Below are 25,466 nucleotides of genomic sequence, written 5' to 3' on the forward strand. Positions count from 1 at the left end.
AGAATTAAATATGTCAAAGAAATATATGCACTGGCTTTGTTATTTAAAAAGATTTGAGCTGTAAACTTAATGTTGACAGCATTATCCCTTGGACAAGAATAGTGTGCTATTGCTTTCACCATTACTTGGCTTCTACCTTACAAGTATATTAAAAATAAAAAACACTGTACATAACATTTTCAGCAGAGATGGGTTGAACTAAAACATTGAGCAGTAGGTCCTCCAGCCCCAAACACCCACCATCAGTAGATACATCAGTTTTCCTCTATATCAACACTATTACAGGTCTGACCTCTGGAATGTATATCACTGCACTGGCCAGTTAGTACTTACAATGGTACCATGTCATTTCCAGACTTGGTACTTTGCTGAGGGCGGTATTTGCTGTAAGGATGAGATGAATTTGACATGTAATGTAGGCAGCAAACAACATCTCCTTCCCTCCTCACCCCAATAGCTGAAAGCCTCACTCTTTCCACAGCCCATTTGCGCCTTCACTTCTAAACAGTCCTGTTTCCCCCCTGCAGTGTTTCTTTCCTTTGAAATAAGGACATTCTGTCCTTACCGATCCTTCAGGAGCTCAGTTAAGTAGCAGTTCTAATTAGATTTGCTAAGGGGCCACTTACTTTCAGCAGAGTTTTGTTTCTTCTCAGCAGTTGTCAGACTAAAATTTTTTTTGCTGTCTCTGGGCATATTTTTTTAGCCATTATAATTTGTAACACACAATCCTTTGGGGCAATTTTTCACCAAGTGTGGAAAGCCTGTCTGTGTGAGCCTCAGTTGCAGTACAAAAGATGAAGGAAAAATTCCTGTTGTCTTCATTTTTTGAGAGAGCAGACTGTCCAGTTTCATTCTCAGCAGTCTGTTATCCAAGAGATCTGTGACATCCATGCTCAGATGATCTTTGCTATCACATTTTGATAAGGAAGAATTACACCAAAAACATTTCTATATTTACAGCAATAATCTTCTGAGACTGTGCCTGCACCCAGCTCTGATCCATTCATGTGTTAATGAAGTCAGCAAATGTTAAAAGTGTTCATTATACAGCATGTACACATCAAATTATCCTGGAGGTTGGGGAGCGGGTTAGGGACTCTCTTTTCATATACTGTATGACAAACAATAAACAAGGTCAGAGGTTTTGCAGTGTCATCAGACCTTCGAAGGTAATGTAACCTAACAATTAGGACTGGGGGCTGGGAATGGAGATCTAATTTCTGTTTTTGATGCTGTCTCTGACTTGCTCTTTGACCTTTTGGAAAATCAATTAACTGCTCTATACTTCAGTTCACCAGACTTGCCAGCTGTTCTGAATTTCCCTCACTGTCTGTCCCATGTGAGACTGAAATATTTTCCCCAAGTCATTTGGCCCTTCAGTTACTAGGGACTAATGTTCTGGTAGCTTTGTATGTGGCTGAAGCTGCTGTTTCAGGCTCTCACTGCCAGTTTCCTGCTGTGTGTGTTTCTCTGCAGCATAATGGGTTATATAGCGCAAGTAATTGGAGGGAAGCCTAGAGAGCAGATGGCAAGATGAGGCAGCTATCAGTTTTTCTTCGAGTGATGGTCCCTATATGTATTCCAAATGCAGATGTGCATGTGCCGCAGCCAAAAAATTTTTCAGCAGCAGTGTCCATTGACCTACACAGTCACCTTATGTCACCACATGCACTATGCAAGGTTATAAGAGACTGTGCGGGACAACACGCCCTCAGTTCCCTCTTATCACATGGTCAGAGTCAGAATCCTCTCTTTGCACTCATACATTCTACAAGAACGACAGTCCTTTGTAGATAGATAGCTCTGTTTCCTTTTTTCCTCTTTCTTCTGTATATATGTTCATTAGTGTATATAGTAGCTCCACACGGGGGCTCTCCTGACCCCTTTGGTGGATAATGCCCCACATTACAGGGTTCAAGAACTGTGCCTTGTGCCCTCGCTCATTCTTCGTGAGCAATGAGCACGTGTTGTCTCTAATGCCTGTGCGAGACGCACCTCATCGCCCACTGTGACATCTGCTTTCAGTCCACAAAGTTAAGCTGGTGCTGGGCTGCAGATAACATTGTGAAAGTTTTATGGAAATATGTATTTTATATTTTGCATACACACTCTCTGTCTGGCTATTGACCATATGAGTGCTTACTGCTTATTGCAGTGGCATAGCCAGCTCTGATAGTGCACCATCAGATTAATTATGCAGCTATTAACTAACAATTACAATAAAGGCAGGTTTGCCAGTGTATGAATCTGAATCACTCTGTTAAGAGTCATTCTATATGGCTGCATAGCCAACACAAGTCACAATTAAAGACGGTACACACAGGTGCTAGGATTTTTTATGGTGCGAAAGGAAATTAGGTATCCAATTCCCATCATAATTCAATGGGATTTGGGTGCCTAACCCACTAAAGATTCTTTTGAAAGTCTCAGTCATGACCTATTTTTACTTGTGCATGAATTCCTGTAAGTAAACTGTGGGTTGTAAAAGTTTGGCTAGTTGAGGGACACATGTAAGATGGTTCTGACATAGGCTGAACACAGATCATGTAGTACGTGTTATATTTGAGCAAGAGTTGAAGGCTTGGATAAATTCTTTGATCCTGTCTTTGGAACTTATTCCAAAAGTCCATTGAAATCAATGGGAGTTGTTCCATTGACATTAATGGGCTTTGGATTGTGCCTTTTAAGTAACTGAATACATCTGTCCTTTATAAAAAAGGAAATCTAAGAGGTGGACGTGAAGTTGTATTAAGCAAAATATTTTCAGACCTCTCCTTGTATAGGGCAAAACCAGAAAGGGGGAGATAGGGGTTTGGGGCAGCTGCTTTTGTGACCAATGGCAAAAAGATTTCTCAGATAACTTAGAAAAAGTATTGGCTAAAAGTTTTATTTTCCCCACCCACAGCCTCTCTCTCTCTGTGTGTGGCTGCAAGCAAAGATCGAGGCTTCACTAGTTAACATAGCTTATCAGGCATTTGATCATAGGTGCTGTATAAATAAATAAAATGAAACTGGTATTCCACTGACTTTTTATAGTGCTGGAAAGCCAATGGCAAAATGCGTTGTGGATACTGAGTAAGAAGAATACAGGGATATTTTAATGATTGCCACCATTGTGACGGAACTTGAGAGAGGGAGACCAGGCCCTTTGTCTTAAGTAGCTAGAAGAAATCAGCACTAGCAAAATCTAATTTTTTTAAAATTTAATTTAAGCCAGGAGGCCTACCTCCCCATGTCTCTTCTCTACACCTGCTTAATGTAGCTGGGGATATACTAGTGTGAAGGGCTGCTTTGATGCTCTGGTGACATGAAACAGCCCCTACACCTGCATGACTGGAGGTTTATCCCTGCAAAGGGGGCAGAGAGTCCCCTGGAATCAGGAGTTAACCAGGTTGGATAACAGCTGTTATCCAGTTATCCTTTCAGATACTGAACGGGGGGATGGCACAGTATTTTCTAGCTTGTCTTTAATAAAAGGAAGAATCCAGTTTGCCAAGAAGAGATCTCAGTAACACTGAGAATCCGGCAAAACCTTAGACTTTGGGATTGCTGGTCCCATAATGTATTTTAAAAAATTAATAAAAAGAAAGCAATGGCTCACTTAGAGAAGGTGTGTTACACAGGAGTTTGAGATCCCTTGGGATGAAAATAGCTGTAGTAAAGTATTTAATTTTTATTCAGCTCCTTTTCCTCACAAAGCTCTTTATAAATGTTACACACACAGAAGAATCAATTTGTCCACCAGTGAAATGAGACCACTTTTGAAGTGGAACTGTAGCATCTGCTCAGTGGTGCACCGTAATGCTGCATTACAGTTTAGGAAAGGAAGTGAAGAAGAATTTGGGACCAGGTCTTCAGTTACAGCTAAGGCAAGCACAGCACAGTTCATGTGGAGCATACAAAAGGTAGCTCCTTGGATTCTGAGCTCATTCTATCTCAAGCTGGTCTCTGGCTCTCAAGTGCCTGATATGACAGTTGAGGATCAGTAAGGATGTACGATTTCGGTACTGTATCTAACTGAAAGTGCAGGAGGTATTTTAAGTACTTGGAATGTAATTACTAAGCCCGTGAGAAATTTCAGCTAGAATCATGAATCGACCTGAAACCAAGTGGTTTCTAGACAAACCTCTCACTATTGGGTCAGGACCACGAAAATTCAATGGATCTGGACTTGATGCTGTTTGGCCAGTCCTCTCTCTAGGCCTTTTGTGGCTACTGCATGTGATGTTTTATGAGAGATGCTTGGTTAATATACAGGTAACTGGTAGATGGAGAGCAAATGTTTCTCTGCTTTCACTTTCAGGGGGGAACAGTAATACTTCTGCCTTCCTCTGAGAAGAAAATTAAGAGAATGGTGCTGTTATTTCTAAAGAACCTAGGGAAAGGGCTCCATCCTCCATTAGGCAGGAGGAAAGGGAGTGCGGTCAGCTGCGGTAGGTAGAGATTGGGTCTGTGACCTCGCAGAAGAGCTGCAGCTGGTGAATGGGGGAGGGGGAGGTATTTCTTAGTTGTATATTCTTTATAACCCATATCTGCAGGCAAATCCAAGAGGATTCACTGACAGACAGCACCAATGCATGGTGCATACAGGATTTGTTCCGATCTAGTAATTACCTACATTGGAACTTGGCCAGGACCAGCGGGCAGACACTTTCAGACTCTTATTTTGTGTATTGAGAAAAGCCATGGCTTTCTGCCTTATGTATCACAATGGCAAGATACACTTGGTATCTTGAGATAATCCCATACTTCGTCATGTGTTGTTTATGTACTCTTTATACCTCTCTGAGTCAATGCCAACACCTGATATTCCTGCAATTTATTTTTGATGGTGGTGCTGAAACAGCTGTGAAAACAAGTAGTGTGAACAAGCCAATTGTTGGATTTCTGATTCATAGTCTGAATTTAGTTTTCAGATTTGGAAAGTAAAGGACAACTGTAAAACAATAAAGTTTATAAACTTGGTCTCATGAGACTGCATATACCAAAAACAAGTCAGCTCACTGGCATTTCTACAAACTTCATGCAAGAAAGTGGTTTGAAGACGCGGGGGTGGGGTGGGGGGTGGGAACAACTAATATTGTATTACGTACTTTCAGGGACATAGCAGTCAATATTTTTTTAAACAGAAAAAATATAACATACCAACGAGTATTCTACCTGAAAAGATGTTCTCTTTTTTAAAAGAAAATTATTTACTCATTTTACACCTCATTTACTTTAGTATTATGTCAACACTGTAATGTATAATGTTATCTAGCAATGACCCACAGAGCAATAAATATTCTTAGTGGCTAGCTAATTGAAATCCATATACCTAGTGTATGTACATTGGTGTCTCTGCCAATCTAACGGATCTCTTTGGAAAACAAACCAAAAACGAAAAGAAAGAATGTCCTTGATCCAAGAAGTCAATTATTCTTGATTCTTGGTTTGGATTCTTGTTTCCAGTGCCTAGTACGATAGGACCCTAATCCCTGAGACACTGCTGTAATACAAATAAAGATTACATTTAAATGCTTTCTCAGTCTTAAAGTTCAAATTCATAATTTTATATACCTGTTTGATGATCAATAACTCAAAGCTCAAACTCATAATTTTATTTCTCAGTTTTAGATTGCAATAGCCTGCCCACAATTAAAATATCTTTCCATTAAAGATTAGCTAAATAATTTCCTGAGGATTTAAGTTAGCAAACTGTTCCTTTACAAACACTGTAGCCCGATAAGCCATAATTGCATGTAAGTGATTCTAGCTAAGGCTAAAAAGATATACATTATGACCATGATATGTTTCCTATGCCTAGAAGGGGATTTCATTTTCATTTAATTCTGATAATTGTATCTCAGTTTCATAATCACTCCTAATATGCTCATTTAAGTTACACCAGACCTGCAAGCAATAACATGCACCATGGCAAATAATTAGCTAAAATCTGAGGTGGGTGAAGGATACTGTTATATTTTTGGAACCTGCAGAGAAGGAGTGACAGAGAGAGCACATATAACTGTCTATGGTGCTAGCTTCATTGTTGTGTCTGCAAAACTGAAATTAGCAGGAAAGTGAAGCTTTGCAGGGGGGGGTGGGGGGGAAAGGGTGAGCACAGAGCCCCCTGAATAGATAAAGGGACAGGCATTACATTCGTCCACCCTACTTTAAAAACTTTCCAAACACACATACATTAGTTTATGTGGCTAATATGAAATACTATATAAGCTACCTAAAATTGCAGGTGGACTACAGCAGACTTTTAAATTGCAAAGGATTATTCTGCCCTGGAGTAACAACCCACTACCTAAACAAATGGTAAATTCAGGTACACAACTGGTTTTCGCACTCTTGTGGGATAATGTGGTGATGGTGGTGGGGCAGTGTCCTGAACAACAGGTGGAAAGGAATCAGTGAGATCTGGTATCAAAGATTCTTCCACCAAGTTGTTGAAATTAGGAATTGTAACAGAAGGCGGTTCGACTGAAGGAACATAAAGTCCCACTGGAACATCCTGGGACTCTTGTACTAATCAAGGTTGCAAGTGTTTTCTGTGTCACTTCCATGAAATACCATTGGATGGTTTTACTAGGAGGGGAAAACAAAATCCTGTGCATTTTACAAGTTTGCTGGGTGCCCATTTCACTCCACAATGATAAGTCTCACATGAGTCTCGTATAAGTCCCACATGAGGCAATATGAGGATGTTGCAAGTCTCAACAGATACATAAAGATCTCTTCAACAAAAGAGTTGCGGGTGATTCCTGGATAGTAGCATGTGGTGTGTTCCTGTAAACAAGCAAGAAATTGTCCCGGTCCTGTTCATGACTCAGAAGACACTCATTAGCTCTTAAGGCATACTTAAGTATTTGTAAAAAGTGTTCAGCTAGTCTATTTGTAACAGGATAGTATGGGGCTGAGCATATGTGCTGACTTCCATGTGACACTAGGAACTTCTGAAATTCTTCAGAACAGAATTGAGGTCCATTGTCACCATCTGTAAGTGGTAAACCCAACTGGCTAAAGAAGATACAAAGATATCCAATGGTCTTAGTATAAGTAGAAGTTATTCTGAAAACTGGTCATTTGGAAGGGGTGTTGATTATGACCAAAAACATAACTTTCTAAAGGTCCAGCAAAATCCCCATGAATGTGTTTCTAAGGAGTCTGAGGCCATCACCACGGGGAAAACACAGAGCTCCCTGAATATTTAAAGGGACAGGACATCACAGATACAGGTGTAGTTTAAGGTGGATCTTGAAAGTTTTTTGTTTTCTATTCAATTCCTATTGTCTCAAAAGTTCACATCAAACCCCATCTTTAATTATTAAAAACTCCAAGCCTGGAGCTAAAACACACATGGGGGCCCTGAGGGTCTAGTTTGCCACTGCCTTTTATCTTATGTAGTTTACACCAGTGCAAACGGGAGGAAAAATGCTATCAGCTCAGAATTAATAACATTTTACACTTATTTTATACTAATACAGACACTGGGTCAGGACCCCAAGTGGCTTAGGACCCCATTTTAATGTGGTCACCAGGACTGTCATTAGACTTGCTGAGGCCCGGGGCTGAAGCTGAAGCCTGAGGGCTTCAGCCCTGTGTGATGGGGCTCAGATTACAGCCCCTCCCACCCCACCTGAGACTGAATCCCTCAGGCTTTAGCTTTGGCTCCTCCATCTGAGGTCGTGGGACTCAGGCTTCGGTCCCCCCTCGTGGGTTCGTATAGTAATTTTTGTTGTCAGAAGCAGGTTACAGTGCAATGAAGTTTGCGAACCACTGGATTAGCTGGACTAACCCATGGTTTTAGTCTCTGACTTCTGATTTATTTGATTGGTCCATTTTTTTGATCTTCCTAAAAAGCAAAATGTGCATTTGTGATGTCCTAGTCATGGCACTGTATGTTACCTTATTAGTTAAGGGTTTGCCCTTTTATGTGTGCGGCTGTATATTAATTGCCAAACTTGCACACAAGGGGCTTTTTACATGAATAAGGCAAACAGGATTTGGTCCATAGGTTTCTAGCTAGAGATGTTTTCCTGCTTACAGTTTCTCCATGTACTTTATTTTATGCTCACACAATTTTTTAAAAGCAGTAAATTTGTTTGTCAAGCAGGCTTTCACAAATGTTTGCAGCTATACTAATTCCTGACTAGACAAGGAGGATAGTTGGGGGGAGTGGAAGTGTATGCTGTCCATTGAACACTTTCAGACAGTGAAAGTTGGCTACTAGAGCAGGGTACAAGTTTGTTCACGTTAGGTCCTATGGGGTTTGATGTCATTTTAGGCTGTTTCAGTACGTGTGGTTTTGCATCCTTGAGTTTCACATGATAATTTGTGCATGTTTTGAATCCAGTACTTTTAAGGTTGGAAAAAATAAACCTTTTGCATTGCATCTGGGTTAATGAGGAATTATTTGACCTTGAAGATTTATCACATAACCATATATTGCACATGCAAAATCAGCTTAGAAGATTCATGCTTATCCAGACAGCAGAAAGTATGGCTTTAAATTTTGACAAGGGGTGGTACAGATTTTGAAAGTGTTTTATATGAAATTTTCTGGGTTAATTTCCATGTTCAAGCCCCAAAGTATCCATGTTTCTCATGGTTTGAGCTTTCACTTCAAAAGTTTTTCACTAATTGCTACATTTGATCATCACTCCCCTTCCTTCCACATCCACTCTCTCCCTCTCTCCCGTCCCTACCTTCCTTCCAGTAGGAGATCTATTACATTATGTGGCAGACCTAGCAATAATTCTATTTTCTGTGTGCTACACCTTTAAATATAAGAAGCCTTTCTTTGCTAGGGGGAAGCCTGTGGTGGAATAGATGATCTGAGGATCTTACAAAGTGAGACATGCTCATCCTTCTCTGTTATAGAGACTTTATATTGGTTCTTTCTCTGTTGGTTTCCTTTAAACTAAAATAAGGGCTTGTCCACAGGGAGTTATTGTGGAAAAGCTATTGCACTTTAAACTCACACCTTCCCTTAATCTGTATGAACTGTCAAGTGTGAACAATTCCTAATCACCTAGATTGAAGGGGCATGTTTTGCTCTTTGTGAATGGAAACATATACCACTTTGTACCTGAAAAGTTGTTTTGTTTCCCTCCCTGCTTGTTTGCTTTCTAACACAGAACTTACTTTTCAGGAAACTTTGGAAACTGGGTTATACTCTCCCAGCTGGCATGAAAATAAACAGTTGGATAGTAAACGCCCTTGTAGGGCACTTTTGTTGTGAGAGGTTATTTATTTTCTAGCTATGTTGAAAATTCACAAGCTGCTACTTCCTCACTGCCCCCCTTTAAAAAAAAAAATAATACGGTTTCTTTTTTTTTCTTTTCCCCCTTTGTTTTCTAAGGCGAGTCTGTCGGCCTCATTATGGAGGAGAACAATGGCTGTACAGAGAGTCCCCAGCTAAGCCAAGCACTGCACAATGCCATTAAGTGTGGGTGGCTGCGGAAGCAAGGAGGCTTTGTCAAGACTTGGCACACACGCTGGTTTGTTCTCAAGGGGAGCCAGCTTTATTATTTCAAAGATGAAGATGAAACCAAACCTTTGGTAAGTGGAAAAAAGGCAGCAGGGTGGGAGGTGATAAAAGGAACTGAAAGAATAGGGACAGAATTTGATCCAGTTGAAAGAAATAGGCACTTCAGTCTGGTTTGCCTTTTTTTTGTTTACAGTGCTGTTCAGGCACTTGGCAAATAATATCGTACTTGTCTTATTTAATTAAATATATGGCTTCCCTCAGCAGGATGCTTGGGTCCCAGAGGGTTTGTCTATACTACTGTAAAAACTGTGGCTTGCGCATGTCAGCTGGCTTGGGCTGCAGGGCTGTAAAACTGCAGCATAGATCTTCTAGGAGCCAAGGTCCCAGAACCTGGCTCCAGCCCAAGCTCAAATATCTACACTGCAATTTGATAGCCACACAGCCCGAGCTTGAGTCAGCTGACACAGGCTAGCCATGGGTGTTATATTGCTGTGTAGACATACCCTAAGACAGGTTTTCTTCATCAAACCATTTAAAGGTCACCTACTGTGAGACAAGTTTATCAATCAAAGGTGCTTATCTGAGATAAGGAGGACGAGTAAACTATTGTGTATGTAGCTTTCCTGCTATTTAAGGGAGTAACCATATGGAGTTCCCCAGGCTCCAAAGTTCACAATCATACAACACCTTAGCTCACATTTACTACCATCCATAATGTATAATAAACTGCTGTCTGGAATATGCTCATAATTTACTGTTCCTCAGTGGTAATTTATTTTCCTATTTACTTGCTACTTTTAGCGGCCTCTTTTATGGCTACAAAGCTCCAGAGTGCCATAAGAAAAGAGTAAATAACTCTGCCTCCCTCCCAGCTCAGGACAAGCCTAAGCATCTGTGATATTAAAGTTACTGTATACAAACAAAAGAACAATGCTATAGTATATATGGGCTTGATTTTCTGAGATCCTGAGCACCTCACGGCTCCCTCTTACTTCAGATGGAGTTCTGTGTGATCAACACTTCTGTTAATTATGTTCTACATTTATACATATAGACACATACACCCACACTCAGATTTTTCACGCACATAGTACAATGCTTACAATCAGTTTAAATACAGTATGTGTTTACATAGATTTCTATGGTGTGTTTTCATTGATTCAAAGGCCAGTTCTGACCATCATATAGTCAGAAATCCTGTATTACATGGGCCCAGATTTTCACTAGTAATTCCTACATCAAGCCCATAACTTGGGATAGAACTAGAGCATGTCGTTCAGAAAGATAGCCAGTCTCAATTCAAGTGTTCTGGAGGAAGTTTCCTGTTGTATAAACCTCAAGAAATGTAGGATTTAAATTAAGGCCCATAGTGCAGCAGTTTATTCTCCTTAAATATCCCTAGGTTTCTAGTTTGTTTAATTAACACATATCAGTTATTTCAAATTTCATGAAATATCCTTTTAAAATTCTCTTATACAACAACCTCTCTGTTTACCTTTCACTATACACATTTTGAAATCTTAAATACAAAGCTGCATTTCTTTTCACCTTTGTATTTCTGGAAGGCAAACAAACCCATTTAATGAAACTGCTACAAGGATGTTTAAGGAAAGCAAGCTATTCTGTGCCTTAACACAAATCTTAATAGTCTGTTTTCCCTAGTTACTTACCTTTCTCCAGCAGACCCTGTCTTGCATTGTTCTTTGTTTTGATGCACCATTTAAATGAGCAATCTGATTCTGTACTTGCTACACTTTCTAATGAAAATACAAAAACAACTTCCAAACAGATATACAGAAACTTCTTCTAGTGTTTTCTTACCTTCCGTTTTGAGATGTGGTAGGTTCTCTCCATTACTTCTCTGAACATTCAGTGTTTGGTTTTGACTCTCTTTGACGTTGGAGAAGTTATTCTCATGAACTCCTCTAAGTTAATTTCTCCTAGGCTGAGTTATATTTGTTGTTGTATCTTAAAAGACCCAGGCTTCCAGGGTGTTGAGCTTTGCCAATAAACCTTTTGTGCCATCAGTAGCTGGTTATATGTATCAAGACGAATTACAATATTTCTTTCTCTGGTTCAGGAAGAAACAAAAACTTATGGTTGGTCAGAGGGAAGGAGAGAAACAACCACCAATGTAACAGTTTGGCGAGGCCTAGAAGTAGCAAACTAATACCAAATTCTTGAGGTCAGAGTATTAGCCAGCTTGCTAAAGTAATTGCATTAGCCAGAATTTTCTAGCTCTGGTATCTCAATCCATATTTAGTCATCTAAATAAAAATGGTCTGACTTCATAGGTGCTCGGCACTCTTGCTTCAGTAGTCAGGGCACTAGCCTGTGACTCAGAAGACTAAAATGCAATTCCTTGTTTTGTCACAGACACTTTTTGTGTGACTTTGGACAAGTCACTCGGTCTCTCTCTGCCTCAGTTCTCTATTCGTAAACTGGGAATAATAGCACTGCCTTGCCTTACCTTACAAGTGTGCTGGAAGGATAAATACATTAAAGATTGTGAGGTGCTCATATACTGTGGTGGAGGGACCACATAAATACCTAAGAGAGTTAGACATAAGCGAGAACTGTGAATGATCAGTGCTTCTGAAAATCAAGCCACTCATGCAGATGCCTAGATCCTATATTTAGGTATTCATGTCTGAACATTCTGACCACTTGATCAGATCCTTGGCCAGCATAAATCAGCATCACTCCACTGATTCCATTGGATCTATGCAAATGGACCCTAGCTCAGGATCCAGTCCCTTATCTTCAACACATGATTAGTGATCCATAAGAAGTGATTAGATTTGGTTATAATTTATTGTCTTGCGAGTATACAATTGTTTAGAATTTTGGTATCTGAAGTGATTCTTATCTGTGCAGACTAACCAAATTCTTATATCATGTAGCAATATTCAAGTAGCCTCAAACATTGCTAATTCCAAGTACTCACTGATCTAATTCTATAATAAGCTTTTCTTTCTTATAAAGACACTAATCCTGCAAAATCCCCACCTGTAGAACTACAACTGATTATTCTCACCCAGAGTATATACAATATTTTTGAGTGAGCCATGGCTGCATTCTAAGGAGAGTGTTGCTATTTAAATGTAAGAGAAAATAATGCCATATTGTATTACAGTTACAGTTGCATAAATATAATAAAGCTACTGAAAAGAGGTGAATTGTTTTTATATGTAGAATTGTCACACTTATAGGCAATCAATAATTATCCTTTTATGGATGCATAATTTAAAGGCCTTTTTGACAACAAAATATATTAAGAAATAAGGACACTTTTCAGTGTTCTCTATATTTATCCCCTCTATTTCCAGTTTTCCTGTTTTACTAGGATTTTTTTAACCTCTTTTGTTGAACCTGAAGCCCTAAAAAGGTCATATTTTTTAAATCTATGCTTGTACTCCATCATCCAAAAATCATAATATTTCAGAACTCGGACCTTTATTGGGGTGCTAGATGAAGGCAGTAATAATAGTGGTAAGCCCAGACAGCTTTACACGGGCAGTTATACATTGTGCTATATCATCAATAAAATTAAAATTAAATAGTGAGAGGCCATAAAATATGCAAGGTCTCTGACTGGCTACTAGAGCTTCTAAATTTTTGTAGGTGAAAGAAATCCGTAAGTTTGGTTCTGAAACCTTTGTGTGCTTCAAATTGAACTGCTTTTGAGAAACCTGCTGAAAAGTCATGAGTAATTATAACAACACCCCATGATAAAGATTGGAGAAAAAAATCTTCAGAAGTGTAACCTGTTTAAAAACCTTGCCAATAGTTATGGGAAACTAGTGAACCAGACCAAATTAGTGCTGTTCTTACATCCCACTTTGTTGCAGTTTTGGAATATTTCTGAAGCAAATTAGAGTGCCAGGTGCTGAAACGTATCCTGGATTTGATGCCTCATAACTGTAGCACAATATTGTCATTTAGCTACATAGGAAAGTTATACTGCATGCACTCTGGCAGCAAATTGCCATGATTATCTAGGAAACTTAGTCTCTGTGCTGAATTTGGGGCAGAGGTGTGAAGCAAAGAACTTTTACTTTGGCCGTAAGTGGTCAAAGTAACGATGCTATTCTGAGATGGAAAATGGATTTATCTAAACTTTCTGGAGCCTATAATTAAGAAAACAAACAGCTACTGAGAGGACTCCCAATCTACTGACATAAAGTCATTAACAGATTTTGTTTAGGTCCATTCACACATAGAAGTGCAACTTATTTAGAAAATACAACTGAGGAGGAGAACTAATTTTTTTTTAAATTTGTTTTCAGTCCAGATTGTGGTGTTTGGACTGGTAAGTGTGAGGAGAGGGAAAGGGTCTGTGAATGATCAACTGCTTGTGCCTGATTCTCTCCCTGTAATGGAAAAAAATATCAAGGGACTTTTAAGGCTGCTCTTGGATAGTACACGTAAATGGTAATTAGAGGTTAGGCAAAACAGTCTTAGTGAACAATTTATCCAACACATGTAGCCTTGCAGCAGGCTGGCAGCTTTGCCTAGTACACTCAGTCTGATAGCAGGGAACGTCTGGGCAGAATCACTGCTGCAAGCGACTTATTAGGCACTTGATAGAAGGGAATTCTCGGGGAGAGAGAATAAGGCTTCGCAGCCATTGGGGAGGAGCCCTGAGTGGAGCCAATCTGAGGAAAAGGATACTTATTTGCTGTTACCTTTGTCATTCAAGCAGTCCCATGAGGGGCTGAATTTGTTTGGAGTTAGTTTGGGGAAACAGCATTCGTTTGTAAGTCTAAATCATTTGCAAACACCTGGGATTTTCTGTAGTTTATTTGTCGTTAGTAATTGTTGGATGAATACTTTCTGCAAATATATTTCAGCTTATGTTTGTTTCCAAACTATTAATTTTGACAGTCATTGAATCTTAGTTGTTTTTGTTGCACATGGAAGGGAAGGAAAAGACAGAGGGTGTGTCGTATGGTAGTGTTTCTATTTCCTGGCTGGATAACTAAATTCCTTATAAAAGGAGAAGCAATTCAGATGCACATAGTGAAAACTATTTGTACACAAATGCCTTTGTTAGCAGATAAGTATTGATAATTGCATGAAGAACAGCCATTCCCCAGTGTTAGAACAACAATGACCTGTTCATTCAAAAGTTCACAAGGGAAAAACATGGCTTACTAACAGAGTGAAAATTTGGGAAAATGTTGGCAAACAATTTTCCCTCCATTCATCCAGTACTAGCATGGAGGATGCTATCCTCTTTTGTGCTTCTGTTGATTTGTCTGTGCAGTTAGTCTCCAGCTGCTCCATTTTCTCTCTTTTTCTCTTTCTTTCTCTCTTTAACTATTAACCAAATTAATCCTTGGTTTAACTCCGCTTGACTTACATAGTTCATTATAATTTGCCAGTTGAAATCAACAGAACTCTACTGTGCATGCTCAGGATGCATGGACCCATGAGAAAAAAAGCCTGTTTGAGTTTTATTGTCGTCTTTTGTTCCTGGAGCCAGTAGGGAGACCCAGGCTTCAGTTTACAATTTGTGTTGACTGGAGTCATTGGTTTTGGGGGCTTTGGAGGAAGAGCTGGAGGGTCCATCTCGATGTAGAAGATCAGCTTGGTGGAGGCAGGCTGCCCTGCCTACTTCCTCTGATTTTTCTTGTTACTTTACTCATGCCTGGGGAACAGTTAAATCAGTCCTTTATCTCCTGCTTCATCTGGTTAGGGTGCTGTCAAGTAATAGGTTCTACTCTTTCTATGAAGAGTCATCAGAAAACTTTCTAGTGCTCACCCCTTTAAAACAACATATAAAATTAATGATATTCTGAAATGTGAAGATATGAAGTGAAGTTCTCAAAAAAATTTGCCAGTAGTGATTTTGTAGGTTACAGGAATTGGCTGTTCAGTTATACTGTAAATTCAGTATATTTGCAGAAAAAACTATATCACAATTAGAAATCAGTTTCCTACTGTGGGGTTGTTTCACAATGTTCCATAAAATAGAATGGAATTCTCTGTAATTATCTTGTCTGCATGTTTCCATTGTTTTTTATTAGGACACGATTAAATGTGATAGAAACTATGATGGGGAAATTAGATATCAGATACACAGTATCTGTAAGTAAATATAGTAGAGCAATAGCTCTAGTGTATAAAGGAAAACATTCCTTACTTTCCTCATAAAAATTACTATTTTAAAAACTTAGGCAGTCTCAGGAAAAAGATGGAGGGCAGAGTGGTCTAGAGGAATGAGTAAATGGTTGGGAGTCAAGAGGTTTTAATTCTAATTTAATTCTGGTAACTTTGTGACAATGGTCACCTCTCTCTCTCTCTCTCTCTCTCTCTCTCTCTCTCCCCCCCCCCCCTTTCTCTCTCTCTCCCTCTGTTTTCTTGTCTGTAAAGTGGAGATTATACTAACGCAGGTACTCCAAAAGGATGATGGGACAATAAGTTAATGCCTGTTCAGTGCGTAAACTGTGCAGTCCATTGTAAATGCCAAGTGTTATCTTTAGAAGTACTTCAGTTTTGTGGGCAAATAATGTACATCACATTTGTTCTGAACACAGGAATTGAAAACTCATGACAGTTAAATAATATGTATGATAAATGGCAGGAACATCTTTGACTACATAGGGTCAGCTCCTCCGCTAGTGTAAACCTAAGTAGTTCCTTTGAAGTCAGTGCAACTATGCTGGTTTACATCAGCTGAAGATCTAATCCAAAGAGTCTCCAAAGATGCACATAGATTGTATAGAAAGATCGAGGGAAAGGCACAATACATGTCCATGATTTTTCATAGCCAAAGGCCATGAATTTTCATTTGATTCTTTATTATCATCAAACACAACAGTCATTCCATTATGTTGTTTTACCAGTCAGAGTAGTAGCTATCTTTTGGTATGATGCCCTTGAAATATCTGAAGGGGCCTTAGGAATATGGTGTTTTCATTTATCGAAGATGAAGGTAGGCATATAAATAGACTTAGTTACTTACTGTAGACAGAAATGAAAGGAGTAAGAAGGGTTAAAAATGGATGCAGAGCAGATTAATACAATGGGGAGAATAACACCAGCTGGGAAGAGATGATTAAATAATTTCTGATAATTCTGAGTAATTTCTTATCTTGGAAATTATCCATTTTTTGGTTAACTTCCTAAGTCTTCTCATTCCCGTATTCCTTGTCCTTTTGTGCTTTGAAACGCAGTCTTGTGCCAGCTCTGAAGGTCAAATATCTCACCAGAAAAGTGGGTAGCCAAAGAGATCAACATTTAACATTCTCTGTTTCATAATACAGCTGTTGTTTGGATGCATCTAATTAACAGGCTTTTCCCACATTCGTCCCTGTTTTCGACAGAAAATAATGTTTTCCCAGCAATGTCTGAGTTGGCGATGTCTGGATTTAAGACATGGAAGAGAGGGGTGGCGCCTTCTCCGTGGTGTTGTTTTTGTAATCCTGCAACTGGCAATGAAGAATCTTTGCAGTGTGATCTTCTTACAGTAGTTTCACTATGTCACTTAAGACTAGCTTTATTGAGTCAAGAAATCAGTCTCCTAGGGTGAAGTCAAGAATCTGTTACAGATGAAGCACTATTGGCATGGCATAAACAATGATGGGCAAACTCATTTTGAACCCACTTGAATATTTTGGGCTGGATTCTGGACTCGCTGGTTTTATATCAAGACTAGCTTCATTGAGCTGAATATCTTAATTCTGGGTTCTGGCCAGTAAAGGGGACCTAAACAGGCATGAACTGGCCACCCAGGAGTGTAGGGGTGTGACCAGATGAGGGAGAAAAAACGTAGCAGGAACTCACTTCTCTCTGGCTATACTGAACTGATGCAGCTGCACATAGAGGATTCTCTAGCTAATGTTGGGGATGTTGGATATGTCATCCTCAGAGACTTCCAGGATCCCGTAGATGCAAAGGTGGTGCTCAACCACCCTTTGAAAACCAGGCTTCTTTAAATAGTCTCCAGATAGGCCCTCAGAATCATGACTCACTGCTTACCCATACACAGGGCACTTGCTTGTGCTAGTTTAGTTTTGGGGGAACTTGCTCCCTGATGCATAGTACAGAATTCCCTTTAGCTTACAAGACAATTGGGTTCACACGTTGTATGTGTGCAAAGTAGGTATCTGTTTCTTAAACTCTAGTTCTTCGTAGCTAGTGTAATAGCTGTTAATCATTTAAAGATTGCTGTCACATAGTTGTCAATATACTTGGTGGTAATCATTTTGGATAGTAACATTTCTTTAGAAAAGCTGAGTTAGTCAAAAATATACACAGTGCTGTTACCTAACACAGCGGTTCTCAAACTGGGGGGTGGGTCCCCCTAAGGGGGCATGAGATGGATTGTGGGGGGTGCCATGGGTGGAGTTTGGGGGGGCAATGCCCACCCAAACGTATGATGATGGTGCTGTCTCCCCCTGCTGCGTGAGGGGGACCGGGTTGAGAGTAGGGCTGGGCAGTGGTGGGGCTGGGCAGTGGTGGGGACTGCAGCACCTCACTTGTGAAGCCCTGGGCACGTGTTGGGGGTGGGGGACCCTTAGGAGGGGAATGGAGGTTGGGGGAGGCTGCTACAGACGGCAGACCCGGCAGAGCGTGTTCAGCTCCAGGCTTTGCACTTTGCGAAGTTGCTTTGATCTCCAGTCAGAGCGCTGCTCCTGGCAGCTGCCACCTCCAGCAGCAACAGCAGCCCCCCTGCCACTGCTAGGCACGCTTCTTGTGCTGCTGCTGCTCTGCAGGGTCCCAGAGGCGGTGGCTGCGTCCACGCTGCTGCTCAAAGATAATCCCGAGGGCGAGGTGCAATTCCCTGCCACCACCGCCATTTTCTCTGGTGGGTCACATTGAGCTCTGGAGCTGCTGCAACTCCTTGTCCCCTTCCCTCCCCCTTCCCCCCCCCCCCAGTTAAGCAGTCATACTCCACCTATGATATGTAGGCCCTGTTTTTTTTCTGAAAGTGGGAGAGGGGGTTCGGGGTAAGAGGGGGCTCAATTGTTACACAAAAGTCCATGGGGAAGCTCCATTTAAAAAGTTTGAGAACTGCTGACCTAACACTCACACACAAATGCTCTTTTATGGTAATTATAAGAGATGCTCTGTTTTGTTTGTTTGATTGATGTGAATTTTGTAATCAGTTTATAGTTACAGTAGTTTCACAGTTTTCCGACACAAAGATTTCATGCAATTCAAGAAAAGATTGGGAAGACTGTCTTGGCTCTGGCATGTAAAAAGAGAGTGAGAGAAATCCAGTCCATGAGATTACAGAAACCGAGAAGTTTCAGCAAGGTGTCTTGCAAATTGGATTCAGAAATGGCTTATTTATGTAAGAAATAAACTAAAATGGAATTAACCATTTTCCAGGCAAGGAAACAGCTGAAGGTTTCATAAATCACAAGAGGAGATTTCAAACAATTTGTAATAATGTCAGGACACTAGGTTCTATTGGCAGCTTTTAAATGCCTCTTTAGAACTACACTGGACAAATGGCTAGAAAATGCCCTGTAGGGAGGAATCCTATATTTGCAGGGAGATTGAGTCAATGGTCAAACAAGAATTTTCCTCTTATAGCTTCTTTGTTTATAATCTATTTCTCTTCATTATTTCCTTGTAATACATGGAACAGTGCTTTCATTCTTGAATGTAACTTTGGGAGTTCCACTGTTTGTATATGTGGTCATCTTCCCCCACTTGCTCGCCTCATTGCTTTGTTTCTGTTACATATAAATATCCTTTTTGCTATCTCACCTTGCTTAATTTACATTGAAGATGTGGTCAAGCTAGTGAAATAACATTCCTTGGTCTAGGATGGGCTGGGCTTAGGCGCTGCCTGCCAAATACATTTTAGAAACATATTTCCAGCACACACACACAACTCTTTATACTCTGTCCATACATAGATCACACAATAATATTAGTGACTGGCATGTTATGAGTTTGCATATAACACTGTACACAACACTTTTTTGGTACTGATTATGATAACAGTGAGTTGGAGGCAATGAGTGTTTGAGGCCGATGAGAGTTATGGTCTGGTGTGCTTTCTTTCATTTGGCAATTGAGGGGTTCCCTGGGTCACATTATAGTTACGAGTTAAAAGTGATGCTTATGTCACTGGAAAGGAAAACTCCCCTTGGTTTGTAATCAAGTCTCAGAAATGATCTACTTTAAGGCCCCAATGTTGATGTTAAATTTAGGGATGTCAAAAAAAAAAAAAAAAATGGAGTGTTTTCACTAAAAAAATTTCACTGAAAATTTAATGTTTTAGAAGGGGTGGGGGAATGTTTTCGGTGTGATTTTTTAAAAAAAACTTCAGGAGAAAAATATTTTTCGATCTGTAAGAACATTTTCTTTTCTTGAGGTTAGTCTAACAAGATGGCAGTTTCTAGAACTCCATGCTGGCAAACCGCCCCAACCATCACTCCTTTTCCCTGTGCCTGAAAAGAGTCCCAGTGAAGTAATTGGTGCTCTGTCTAGGGGACTTGTCTGCAGAGAGCTCCTTGTAAGATCAGGGCCTTTGTTCCCAAGTGCATTCCTTTCTTGGCTTTTTTTCCGCTCTTGCCACTTAGTTTTGTACTCAGGATGCTTGTCTGCTCTGAACTGAAACTGTGAACTAATATCACATATTCATAGGTTATAAGGCCAGAAGGGACCACTGTGATCATCTAACCTGACCTGCGTAACTACCCTCAATTAATTCTTGAATGAACCTGATCATATTTTTTTAGAAAAAATCTCATTTTGATTTTAAAATTTCTAGTGAAGGAGGATCCACCACCGCTCTTGGTCAGTTGTTCCAAAGGTTAATTACCCTTACTGTTAAAAACTTGCACCCTATGTCTAGTCTGAATTTATCTAGATTCAGTTTAGCAGATTTGTCTGCTAGACTGAAGAGCCATTAACAAATTTTTGTTCCCCACATAGCTACTTAGACTGTAATCAAGTCACCCCTTAATCTTCTGTTTGTTAAATGAAATAGACTGCACTCCATGCGTCTTTTGCTATATCTATGTTTTCCATACCTATATAAACATACCTATGTTTTCCAATTCTTTCATCATTCCTGTGAATTTCTGTGAATCCCTTCTCATTTTTCAACATCCTTCTTGAACTGTGGACCCCAGAACTGGACACTATATTCCAGTACCAGTTGCACTAGTGCCACGTACAGTGCATCTCCCACAAGGCATGGTAATCTGCTCCAATGGTTACCTAACCCTCTCCGTTTGAATGTTTTGAACTTCAGCTTCCAGACTTTGGATCTTGTTCTGTTTTGGTCACACATGGTCACACATGCTCACTTGTTCACAAGATCCTGGCCAAAACCAAGGAAGAAGTACTAGATTTGAACACTAATCCACATCTTAAATGTTTGGCTTATGCCCACCTATGACTAAAACTGAATAATTGGCCTCTAAAATTGGTCTGCAGTTCATCAGATGTCTGTGTGTGAGAGGACTATCTCTTGTGTACAAAACAAAATTTATAAGTTTCTCACTCTGGTGAAATATATGCTTTCTATCTAATATAACTTGTGTAAAAATGTCATTAATGGAGAAGTCCATTTAAGACATCTGTTAGAAGTTAATGAGAAACAGACAGAGTTCAATTACATTTTTAAATTAAAATAATGTAAAACTTCGAATGGAAGTGTTAAATAGAAGTTAATATGATAATTACATAAATTGAAACTGAGCCTGCCAATGGAGAAAAAGCCTTTCAGCACTGTAGTTAAGTATGGACAAGGAGAGAAATTGTTGCCTTCTCTTACAGGTACCAAAGGTATGAATAACATTTTTTGTGTGCTGTGGAAATTTGCTAATCCACAAACTTTACAATTAGCTTGCGATAATGATGGTCTCTCCCCATTTCTTAGCAGAATTTTAATAGCAGAGTTCAAAGTTCATCCGCCCTTGCAAGAAGTCACGTAAGTCAGGCTTTGTTCAAATATGGAGCAGGAGTGGTGGGGGATGAAATATACCCAGTCGAGGACTGCTGGAGTGTAATGCAGCTCCTTAGCAAATGCCATTATAAGCTACTGTGTAAAACCAGAATGTCTCTACTGATGTCAATTTACATCCGTGATCAGAATGACAGCTGCAGCTTCTCTGTTGTAACATTGAAGAGTTTTAGAGGTTATGAATCAGTGCAGTCACAGATGTCATGGGCTGCATTCCCAAACTTACTTTCCAAGCCTATTTATATAGACCCAGTGTGAAGCACAATCCAAGACACCCACGGAGTGCAGAAGAACCTGCATATATCTTCTTGCTTTGCTTTTTGGCATTCCTGTACAAAAGACCTAGCTACAGGGCTAATAAAATGAAAAGGATCTTGGGTTGGGCTTCTGACGTGCAGTAAACTTCACCCAAGGGGCTGAAGAGATGGCTTGTATTACTAAGAGATCCATGTTTTTACAAAATATATTGCAGCCTATTCACTAATATATAATGATATACAGGATAATAAGTACTTAAAACTTAACTACAAAATAAATTGAGTGCACTTTGCGATGCATTAAACTTTACACTTCTGTGTAATGTATGTTCACTCTCACGTTAACTTGAAAAATTCTGTAATTAGAAACAGGCCTCCCAGTCACCATTGCAAATTAGTAGGAGCTATTGTAATTCATTAAGGAGGGTATTGCATGTCAACCTGTACTCTGATTAAGGCAATAGGAGATATTATTTTCAGACCTTCACCCCAAGACTAAAGAAATGATTCCACCTATACAATAACCTAAATATCATATGTAAAAAAGAACTCTGAGTGAATAAATGGCTTACAACTTTTCACTCAGTGTAGCACAAACAGAAGGCAGATTACAACACTGATCAGGAGGTTCTCTGCACTTGAATGTTATTTCATTTGTCTCCTAATGTGCACGAGATAACATTACCTTGAAAATTGCATAGAAATGTATAGTCCTGATGCTGAAAACATTGAGTTATACAGGTGGACAAATTATTTGGAAATGTTTTCAGAAACTGATAGTGTTGGACTAAATAATGTAGGATTATCCTGAGACTAATAACATTAGAATGAGGTACTGCTGGTAATGAGGGAATTTTTAGAAAAGGATTTTTGTTATCAGTAGAAGGATATCTTTGGCTTTTAGAAAATGACAAATATAACTTGGTTCAAAAATGAATGAAGGAGTATTGCCTTTACCATGGTCAGATGGATGCAATGAAAAGTAACATGACCTTTGGATCTGGGACCAAGATTCCCAAAAACGTGTGCTGAAACCTAGGCTTTCATAAATGGCTCGATTTTTCAAAGGTGCTGAGTTCCTACTAGCTTCCCATAGCATCTTCTCTAGCATCTTCAATGGAAGGATCTCAAATTGCTTTCCAAACATAAATTAAAATGGGAAGTAGAAATAGAAAAAAATGTTATCCCCATTTTCCAGATGTCTGACTGGAAGCCTAGACCACTTGAGTAAATTGATCAGAGTCACACCAAGAGTCCATTGCAGTGGCAGATGCTATTCTTTTTTCTTTCTAATATCTCCTGTTCTTATTTTCCTTTCCCCACATGGCTTTTGATTTTGCATAAACTAGTCAAGGAAGGGGATCACTCTTTTCAATGCACAAGGCCAGTTTTGCATACAGCATGCAAACTTGAAACATGTTCTGGATTTAGACTATCTGTCCCTGATTTAAACTTCTTTTCCATTTCCTGAAACATTTGTTGGAGAGAAGACAAACCATTATTCAATATAGTTTTTCACTTTTGACATTTAGCTGTTTTTTTCATTGTTTTTTCTCCTCTGATCATTCATAGTCTATATTAGCTGAGCACATGCCCTCTCATGTTTACATTGAAGTCTAACTTTCTAACTCAGTGTTTTGAATGAGTTTCAGATTGGGGGAGGGAGGGAAGAGTTTTACTGTGCCTGTATCGGAGAACAGGATCTCATTTACTCCTGTACTCTTTTTGTGCTTGACATTGAATTAGATGTGGTTTGGTGTAGTCCAAGAAAAATGATGCTGAAGGCCCAATCCCATGAGGTGGTGAGTTACCTCAACTTCCATTATCGGTGGAAGTTGAGAGCATTCAGTGCTAGAGTGGGCTGTAAAGAGAAAAACAATTTGAAATGTTGTGTGGATTATGTGGCAACAGATTCTGATCTCCATTAAACTGATATAAATTGACTTCAATGAAGATGGTCTGGTTTTACACCAATGGCTGATATTAGAATCTAGCCCTTGACAATTTCACAATATAGAGATGGTTCTTGAATATTTGGCTCAAATTCTCACATTAGATAAAGAAAAGTCTGCCATTTTCTTTTAACTATGATCTTCCCCTATGATAATCATTTACAGCTGCTGCATGTTTAGGCAAATGATTGTAGGGACACAGAATCATTACTATCCAGTGACTTAAATTAGTACCATTAGAGACATAATCTACTTTTGCCAATAGACACCCAAAAGAATGCTACCATTTAAAACACTTATATGTAAGGTGAAATGGGCTAGATTAATCCTTGCTATAACAATATTCACTTCAGTGATATCACTGTGGGAGGTAATAAGCTGAAAATTGTAAAAAAAAAAAAACCCAAGGCATTTTGGTCATATCTTCCTTTAGTGAATACACAGCTCCTATGATTGGGGCACTCCCATCCTTACTAGGACGTCTTGGCACTACTGAAATATGAATGATAGCATGACAATCCTATTCAGAAAAGTCATTATTTCTTTAATTGCTGCAAAGAGTTATGCACTTTGGACCAAATGCATCAGTCCTTGCTTCATCCAATCTCAGGAGTTCCTCCAGTGGACTTCAGTGCAATGATTTCCTTGAGTGCAGTGATCAGGATTAGCTCTTTGAGGTTAGTTCTCTTTAGTGCTTGTACACACCATAGTTTCTCCATTTTTGTTTTCTTTGTTTGTGACTGCAGCAGTCCCTTCTACAAAGCAGTATTTTATTATAGAAGCAATTTATACAAATCCATGCATGTTTTATTCCTGGAGGGCTTTTAGCTTTTCATTTGGACTAACTTTTAGTGAAAGAATGCAAAGAATGTAAGCCCTAAGAATGAAACAGAAAAGAAAGATTACTGTGATGAATGACATGGGCTATGATTGGACAGTAAGTGTTTTCTTGTCCATGGGTACAAAAATGAATTTTAGATTTTGACTCCCTTCCAAACAGAGCTATACTTCTTTGAGGATGGACTCTAATATCCTACACATTATGGGTGATGTGTTACTTAACAACATGATACCACAAGAGTGCACACTGACCAGACATAGTAGTTTTTGTATGCTAAAAAGGAAGGATGATTGTATGGTTACAGCACTAGTCTGGGACTCAGAGGGGCCACATTTCAATTCAATTCACTCTCACTTAAACTCTGTGATTCAGTTGCCCTCCAGACATAATTCTTCTCTTCCATCCTTTGCCTGTTCTATCTTTTTAGACTGTATTCTTCAGTAGAGGGTCTCTCTCTCTCTTAATCACACATGTTCATGCAATGCCCAGCACCATGGGATCCTGATCTCAGTTGGGGCCTTTAAACCAGGGATCTAAGGTGATCCAGAAAACCTTCATTCTCAGGTGCTTGATTGGTGGGTCTTTCTTACATGCTCAGGGGCAAACTTATCGCCAGATTTGGGTTGAGAAGAAATCTTCCCTCTGGTGACAATAGCAGGGATTTGGGTTTTTTCTCTGCCTTCTTCTGCTGCATCTGTTAGGTTCATTTGGGCATCTGTCATCTAATCAGTTCCCTACCACTGCACCCTAACTTCGGCACCAGTTGCACTTCAGTCTTTCCTGTTCTCTGCCTATGGCACACAACAGTTCAGTCACCTGAGCACTGACGTGCTTCAGTCTGACCCCAGTTATTGGACTCAAAATAGGGGTAACTGGGTGAAATTTAATGGCCCGTGAGATGCCCAGGTTCACACTTGATGATCTAATAGTTTCTTCTGGCTTTAAACTCTGTGAATCAATGAAGTAAATACTGGAAAACAAATAGTAGTCCTATTAA

The 25,466-nt window shown here is 39.6% G+C and overlaps 1 protein-coding gene across 6 annotated transcripts in view; it reads left to right on the forward strand.

Moving 5' to 3' along the window:
• The window catches only part of ARHGAP24 (Rho GTPase activating protein 24), a 463,741-nt gene that overhangs the window by 160,919 nt on the left and 277,356 nt on the right, over window positions 1-25,466 (forward strand). For 5 of the 6 annotated variants that reach the window (XM_067557109.1, XM_067557111.1, XM_067557112.1 and 2 more), the window contains one exon: window positions 9,353-9,552. The exons of the other annotated variant lie outside the window; for it this stretch is intronic. In XM_067557109.1, coding sequence (XP_067413210.1) covers window positions 9,353-9,552 — 200 coding nt within the window. The remainder of the gene's footprint in view (window positions 1-9,352; window positions 9,553-25,466) is intronic. 6 annotated transcript variants of the gene reach the window in all.

The sequence above is a fragment of the Emydura macquarii genome, unplaced genomic scaffold, assembly GCF_026122565.2.
Source record: "Emydura macquarii macquarii isolate MOO-44397 ecotype Brisbane River unplaced genomic scaffold, CSIRO-AGI_Emac_v2 contig_1790, whole genome shotgun sequence".
Classification (NCBI taxonomy): Eukaryota; Metazoa; Chordata; order Testudines; family Chelidae; genus Emydura; species Emydura macquarii.